General features: G+C 39.0%; 1 protein-coding gene across 1 annotated transcript in view; it reads left to right on the forward strand.

Moving 5' to 3' along the window:
• LOC103590435 (protein NOXP20-like) overlaps positions 1–7,295 on the forward strand; it is a 24,840-nt gene extending 17,545 nt beyond the window's left edge. Inside the window, exons 4-8 of the mRNA XM_008572662.1 lie at positions 735–826; positions 2,822–2,983; positions 3,816–3,955; positions 6,438–6,510; positions 7,157–7,295. Coding sequence (XP_008570884.1) covers positions 735–826; positions 2,822–2,983; positions 3,816–3,955; positions 6,438–6,510; positions 7,157–7,270 — 581 coding nt within the window. The 3' untranslated portion in view covers positions 7,271–7,295. The remainder of the gene's footprint in view (positions 1–734; positions 827–2,821; positions 2,984–3,815; positions 3,956–6,437; positions 6,511–7,156) is intronic.
• Positions 7,296–8,305: the final 1,010 nt, after the last annotated feature.

Below are 8,305 nucleotides of genomic sequence, written 5' to 3' on the forward strand. Positions count from 1 at the left end.
GGTGCAAGCAGATCACTTGGCGAGAGGAAGCAAGAGAGAGAGGAGGTGCCAGCGTCTTTTAAACAACCAGCTCTCGCAGGAACTAACAGAGGGAGAACTCACTCACTACCCCTCCTCCCCCCAAGGGAGTGTTAATCCATTCGAACAGCTTCCAGCTCTGCCACATTGGGGATCAGGTTTCCGCATGAGTTTTAGGGGGACAACACTTCTAAACTCTATCAAAGAGCCATTGAGCCCAATTCTGCCTGCCCACCACTGGCTCTGTGGACATAGACAGGTGCCCTGGGTATCATTAGGGTTGCAATGCTAAGCATAGCAATATTCTTGTTATAAGTATGCTGTTGTCCCAGGTCTCTCAGGCCTGAGGAAGGTCATTCATTTGTTCATCCAGTCATTCTTTCAGCAAATAGCTGTTGACCAGCTATAGCTGTGGACAAGACAGACAAGGACCCTTCCTGCCCTCCTGTTGCCTTCAGGCCAGCCCGGGGGTATCCCAGCTGGAGCTGCCGCCTGCAGCAAGGCTTTAGCAGCCCCTTCCCTGGGCAGCCTGCTGCCCCCTCACTGCTGTGCTCACAAATGCATGACATTCGTCTTTGCCTGGTGGCTGGCAGGCAGGCTGCTGCAGCCTCCGCTTAGTCTACCCTGACTGCAGGCTGGAAAGTTGGGGGAGCTGCCACATTCTGAAGGATAAAAAATAAATCACGCTTCTTACTTCTGTCATGTTCTATTTCTAGGCTTAGAGGAAAAGGGAGAAGAATTTGCTAGCATGCTTACAGAGCTTCTCTTTGAATTACATGTCGCGGCCACACCTGACAAACTCAATAAGGTCAGCACCATCTGATTCTGAGTGTGTGTGTGTGTGTGTGTGTGTGTGTGTTTTAAAGGGTCTCAGTTGTAAAATTCCAGAGATCCTCCTGAAGTAGAAAAAGCCCAAACCCCATATGAAACAGTGGGAGGAAGGGAGTTTGAGGTCAGTATTTAAGATTTGAGGAGGCAACATGATACATCGTGGTAGAGAACATGCTAGACTGTGTCATGAGACCTGCATTTTAGTTGCAGTTTCACTGGTAATTGCATTGTGACCTTGAATAAGTCATTTGACCTCCTGTGGCCAAATAGAATGTTGTATCAGAGCAGTGGTTATCTTCAGGATAAGGGAAGGAAAAGGGTGCAGAATCACTGAGGCTTTTTCAAATTCCACCCCCCACCCCTTTTATTTTCTTCCTTTTTGTCTTTTTTTTCATGATCGGTAATGGGATCGCAACCCTCGGTGTCACGCCCGCACCGCGCTCAACCAGTGAGCGGACCAGTCTCTATATGGGATCCGAACCCTCGGCGGGAGCGCCGCCGCACTCCCAAGTGCTGCACTCTACCGAGTGCGCCACCGCCACCGGGCCGGCCCATCCCCCCACCCCTTTTAAAGAGACGTGAAGAATTAGGCAGTGAGGCACATCAGCCAGGTACGTCCTCGCCCACCTGGAACGCTGGCGCTGCATCATGTCTAAGAACGTTCCAGATTTAGCATTCTGTGCTCCCCTACCAGAACTGCAGTATGTTTTACAAGTTAGCACAAGGTCTTGCTGTGAAGTTTCTTAAGAAGACACTGAGACACTGATCATTAATTACTTAAAACTGGGAGATGTTTTTCCATCCTCCCTCTCTCTTCTGTCCTTTCTTCTTTTTAGCGAGCAGAGGCTTCCATGGGCACTCGGTTATCAAGGTGGGTGAGGAAAGGGCAGAATGAGACAGTGAGGTGGTGAGATGAGTAATTTCTGTATCTTCGATAGGGGTCACCGATTGCGGCAGGTCAGTGACTTGAACACAGTGGGAAATTGCCTCATTCATCTGCCTGCAGCACCTGCCACTGCTCGGAGGGGGCATGTGTGGTGGCTGCAAAATTCCACTGGTGTATTTACATAGTCAGAGTAAACCTTTGTCCCTAAAAGAGGATGCACCAAGGACGGTTTTGTTGTGTTTTCTCTCCCCACATCTTGCTGTTAACTTGCTATTCTACACTCTGACATATTAAGCTTTGATGTATAAGCTTTAAAGTGAGAAGTCATTTTAGCATAAGCTCAGAAATGATTTTTACTTAAGTAAACAGCTTAAACTAAAAAATCTGGGTGAGTCTGTCTTTTCTAAATTCAGGGAAAAATGGATAGGAGAGGTGGTTCCTGCTTGTTTAACGTAGCCATGATTTTTAAGGCCACGGGTTGCTTAAGCTGCACCCATGTGATATTAAACTAGTCACAGAGCAGCACCAGGTCTTTCCAACAGCTCTTCTCCCCCTTGAGGTTGGAAGATCTGTCATGAATCAAGAAGAGCAACACCATCCTTCATCTTCCCCACATGATACGTTATCAGGTTCATGAAACATTAAGAGCTTCATGAGACATAAGGGATGAGGAAATTTGCTTTAGCCATGGCCCGGGATAAATTTCTAACCTATATATAAAAAAAGTACTATTATTCTTTTACAGCTTGTCATGAAAAGTGAAAAATATGCTATAGATCTTTCAACATGACTGTCATTTTTATTCTTACTCTAATATCATTTTTAAATGCTTTTTTAAAAGTCCCTAGGCCCTGCGATGTTCTCCCCTTACTTCCTTTCTATTCTGTCCCCTATTCCTACTTTATATTTACCAGAAAGCAACAACAAGTTTGTTTTAGGGGGGGTTAAGGAATTCTCCTATCACTCTTTAAACACAGAGATCCATCCTTGAAGGTTTAGAGCAACTTGATTCTAGCCTTGGGATTAGAATTACTTAGTTTCCATATTTGCACAGTAAATGTTTCACTTGGTTGGGGCCCTTTGCAGGCCATGAAAAAAGCTCATGACTGGGTGGAAGAGGATCAAAGTATGGTGTCAGTAGATGTGGCAAAAGAATCAGAGGAGGAAATTGAGAAGGAAGAAAAGGAAAATAAACCTGAAGACCCTCAAGAAGAAAACAAGGAAGAAAGGAGATCTAAGACCATAGAGGTGAATTTATTCTAGATTATCCACAAAGTAATATTATAGTAATTTTATTTGCAGCCTAATTTTAAGTGAGGAAAGGCCACTTTTTTCCCATTTGTACCCTGTTCCACATTATAGAAATATGAGTAGAAATGTAATGAACACTAAAATTTCTCTATGCCAAGACAAGTCATGACTTAGCATAGATTTTGTAGCTTTTCTCCGTAGCTTCATAATTATAATTTAAAGGAAAAAAAATCTTTAAGAACATAGTTGATTTATCTTTAGGGTAAAATTCCATCTTTATGCAAATGTGTCACTATAAAATGTTTTCATGCCCCATAACTAATGAGGTAATTGAAACTTTTTTAAAAAAATTTATTGCCACAGCTTTTATGCTGTAGTTTAATAAATTTATGCGTGCACAAATTATATTCTGCCTATGTTCAAAAAAGGAGTTTGCAATAACTTCATCTTACATTGAATTTTAATTTCAAGGAAAGTAACTTTTTGATTAGATCATGCTAAGGAAAAATGCCCATTGAGATTCTGTTCATTCAGCCATCTTTCCACAGGCCTTCTTGAGCACCTGCCTGTAGTGTGCCCAGCTTTGCTCTAAGTACTGGAAACACTGCTGGAAATAGGCCTGCCACATCCCTGGGGACTTGGTGGCACTTCCATTTTACTGCAGCATTCCACGTAGAAAAGTCTTAGACATATCCATGACCTTTGGGTCAACCTTTTCATGTTATATTTGGATTTTTTTTTTTGAGTTATACCATTTTTTAATGTCACAGGGTTTTAAAAAAGCATGTGCTCACTGAGTAATTTTCTTATTGGTATTCATTCATTTCAGGAGGTATACCTGTTGTCCATTGAAAGTCTGGCAGAAGTAACAGCACGCTGTATCGAGCAGCTTCATAAAGTAGCAGAATTAATTCTTCATGGACAAGAAGAGGAAAAACCAGCTCAGGACCAAGCAAAAGTTCTGATAAAGTAAATAATGCTAATTTGTTTCTGATAAATGTTACTCTTCATTCTTATTTTTGTAATTTTATGTATTTGTGTAATTTGAATACACACACTCACATATATACCCTATGCCACTAAAGATTCAGATTTCAAGTCAACTAATTTCATTGTTCTATGGTTATCTTAAAAAATAAGGACTCCCTTAAGAAATACATTATGTTAGCAAGAAGAAGGATTAACTAGACATTTTAGGAATTATTTAGATATATTTAAGGGAAGATACACTAAATCATTCAGAACTATGATGGTGTTTATTTTAATAGATCAAAGTCTCAGAAGTACAGAAATTTGAGGGTAATTACACTTTCAACATACCACACGAATAGAGCAAGGGCACGCTAATGTAACTTCTCAACTAGCTTCACAAAAATGTGCAAACACACTCCACTATTTGTAGGGACTTATACTACCTCTGCATGTTCTGAACTCTGCTGATGATGGTTACTAATGTGTAAGCCAGTTAGTCGACTGTGGAGTTCACATGTGTGTATGTGTTGTCATGGTATTATGTTCTTCAATAAATAGTAGCTATTAGTTTATCTGGTTATTATCTATTAATATTACCTATTATCAGTTTATCTAGTGAGATAAAAATGTGCAACATGAGCTATATATAGCTATATAACTAGATAGATATACATGAAAATAGTCGATATAGAGTGTTTATGAAAATAATTGGAGCTGGAAAATAAGTCATTAACTTTTATGCACATAACTGTATATTATATATAGAAAATTAGCACAGGTCCAAACTCCCTCTCATTATCATTAAGACACACAGGAGCCAAAATAGGAGCCCCCTGAAAATATACTGGTAGGGGGACACACACATACACACATATCTCAGCACTCTCATTTACTTTGCCAGCTAATTACTCTTTGTTTATTATGGCAATTGACATCCTAGGTTAGGGAGTAACTTTTTAGTTGAAGGACCTTCCAAAAAGGCAATATTAGTGTCTTTATACTGGTGACATTTTTCCTCACTTGTAAAGATTTCACATCTAGTCTAGATTTTCATATCTAAACATGTAAAAATCAAAGATATTATAAGAACCACATAACCCCCCTTCCCTTAATATTCCTAGAAAGAATATGTACTTACCTCAACATTAAGAAAGAAGGGGAAAGGACAAAATAGGAAAACTTTAAGACATTGAGGACAATATCTAGGTACTATTTGATTTTTGCAGTACTAATTTGAAAGAGGAGAATGCGAGGTTCAGAAGTCCTTGAGTGTGGACGGCAGGACCTCACTCTTAGTTCCTTTCTGACTCTCAGCCCGGATCGCCCCAACCTTCCTAAGCCCCACCAAGTCCCTGATTTGCCTGTAGATAGAATGGCTTTCGGCTATCTCTTGACCTTACTCTTGACCATTTCTGCAGACAAGTTTTGGATGGATGGATGGATGGATAGATGGATATAGCTCATCAAATCTGAGTGCATAGGTTAGATAGGGCCCCTATTTATCAAAACAAAACTTTAGTGACTTCACTAAGTCTTTTAACATATAATATTCTTAACTTGGGATTCTTGTTTTTCCAATAGCATTTTAATCCTTGTCCATAAAAGTCATATACACTGTTAGGAAAAAAAATTAGACAATACACACATTGTAAGGTAATTAGATTGTTTTCAGTTTTTGTCATCCATAACATTAGTCTAGACATTGCTTTGGTTAAATATTTGTGTCTGTCTTGCATTATTTTCTTGGCATAAAGTACTAGAATGGACTAGAATAAACTTGGAATTTTGATATAAGTCTCAAGAACATATTCTGTAGGATCTTTATTTTGAAGCATTGAAACACATAAACAAACTATCCAGAGGCAGCTAAGTTTGAATCCCACCTCTCTCACTTACTACTGCATGTCCTAACCAGTTTACTTAACCTTCTTAAATGCCATTTCCTTCATCTATATAAAATGGGAATAGTTATATAATCCATAAGCTACTATGAGGATTAAATATGATTATGTGTACAAAAGTACTTAACATAGTGTTCAGTGAGTGTTTATTATTATTAAATAAAATGACCAAAATCTGGAAAAAGGTCACCTGGCAAGAGTTTATACCCCCATATATGTGGCACTCAAGCCTGGTATTTTCCTGCACATGGTTTGGATTCTAAAAAGAGGTCAAGTGAGATAGTTGGTTATTCTTTAATTAAGCATGGACAATAAGATTGTACCCCATAAGTATATATAATTGCAATGTGTCAATTAATTTTTTTTAAAAAAAGCATGGAGAGAAAATCAGGATTAGATTAAAACTATGATTGCGAATCACAGGAGATTAGGAAAACTGTCTGATTGCACATTTCAATACAGCATCTTCAAACTTGTGTGCTGTTCTTTTAAATGTAATACTGTATCATTAATTGTCCTGACAGTTAAATTATTTTGCTTTATTGAGAACCCCCCAAACCTCTTTTTGTCTATTTCAGATTAACTACTGCAATGTGCAACGAAGTGGCTTCCTTATCAAAGAAGTTTACGAATTCTCTAACCACTGTTGGGGTAAGAGTACAATATTGATTCTTTTTTCAGCTTTTTAAGGGAAGTGGGTGTATGAGGAAAAGTGGAGGATACAGCATCTTCTTTGAAAGCTTCATAAAACAGAAGCTGTGCCCTAATGTATGCCAAAGTCAGGCCGAGAGCACTTTCCCTGGTGACAGGCAGCTTAGAGTTCTCCTCTGGGTTCTAGCCCGAGTCTGCCATCTCAGACGTGCGAGACATTGGGTGAGTTTTCAAACCTCTGTGGGCCTAGTTTTCTTCATTTGTTTTTTTTTAAAAGTGTCACGTGAAGTTTCCTTCCATCACTTAATATCTCTGGCATATATAATTTAAGAATCCCCATTAAAATAATTTTGAATATTTTCTTCACTGTGGCCTTCAGAACCTATTTTATAAGCCACACAAGATGAGAAGTTTCCTTGCTTTATTGTCACACTTCAACTTTAACCAAAAGGCAAAAACGTTACCTATTGGCATAAGTATTTCTATTCTCAACGTAATAACTTTGAAAGGCTGAGAATTCATGTGGAGGTATGGCTTCTGGTTATTTTCTTTAGAAATCAGTCACTTTATACAACCCCACCGTAGAGGGACATGAGAAGACAAGTGTAAAATATTCTCTTTTAACCTTTCTACTTTTTCTTTTAAGGCCCTGGATGCAAACTCTGATGTTTCTTTCCATGAGAAACAGAAGTTTTTACTTCCTGTTTTAGTTATGGTGCTTTTTGGCTACAAGTGTATGAGTCTCCTAGGGCTGCTATAACAAAGAGCCACACACTGGGTGACTTAAACAGCAGAAATTTATTCTCCCAAAGTTCTGGAGGTTGGAAGTCTGAAATCAAAGTGTCAGCAGGGCTGTGCTCCCTCTGAAGCCTCCAAGGGTGGATGCTTCCTTCCTTCTTCCAGCTTCTGGTAGCCCCAAGGATGTCTTGCATCTGCAAAACTCCAGTCCCTCTCTCTGTCCTCACATGGCTCTTTTCTCCCTGTGTGTCCTTACATCATCTTCCCTCCATGCATGTCTGTGTCCAAGCATTTCTCATAAACTGTCGGGTGATTACAATGTTCCTAATACACAGTCCACATTTTATGAAGCAAGGCTTTAGCAGATATCTTCCCTCCATGCATGTCTGTGTCCAAGCATTTCTCATAAACTCTCGGGTGATTACAATGTTCCTAATACACAGTCCACATTTTATGAAGCAAGGCTTTAGCAGATAGGTGTGTACTTGAACATATATGCGTACAAATGTTTGCATGCACAAAATCAGGAACACGCATGTCATTTTGGAGAAAGAAAAAGCAGAATCTAAAGTAGAGTTTACTGAAATGCCATCTCACCACAACAATACCCCTAATCTTGTGCTGTGATGAATCATTTACATCAAATCATTGTTTCTGTTCTTTAAAACAGTCATTATTCATAACTTGAAGTTAATGATTGTATATTGCTCTCCAGACTCTATCTAAATTGCTTGCACATCTCATTGATTTTGAAAACCAACATTATTTTATTGCCCTTGTTTTGATTATATTTTAGAGGTTTATTGATAATCAAATAAACATGAAAGCAAATACCATAATGGATTTTTTGGTTACTTACTAAAATGACAGGGTTTTAAAGAGTTTTTTCCCAAGATTCTGTTTTGGTTTCCCAGGTAAGATATTACTTCACTCTGAGTAGAGTAATGTCAATGAAAGTGGGTTGCTCTGGGAAGATATATTTAATTTGTAAACTTTGGTTTATCATAAACTCTTCCAGGCACAGTAAGGGAAACCAACCTGTTAAGATTGCCCTCTC

The sequence above is a fragment of the Galeopterus variegatus genome, unplaced genomic scaffold (genome assembly GCF_000696425.1).
Source record: "Galeopterus variegatus unplaced genomic scaffold, G_variegatus-3.0.2 Scaffold816, whole genome shotgun sequence".
NCBI classification, from domain to species: Eukaryota; Metazoa; Chordata; class Mammalia; order Dermoptera; family Cynocephalidae; genus Galeopterus; species Galeopterus variegatus.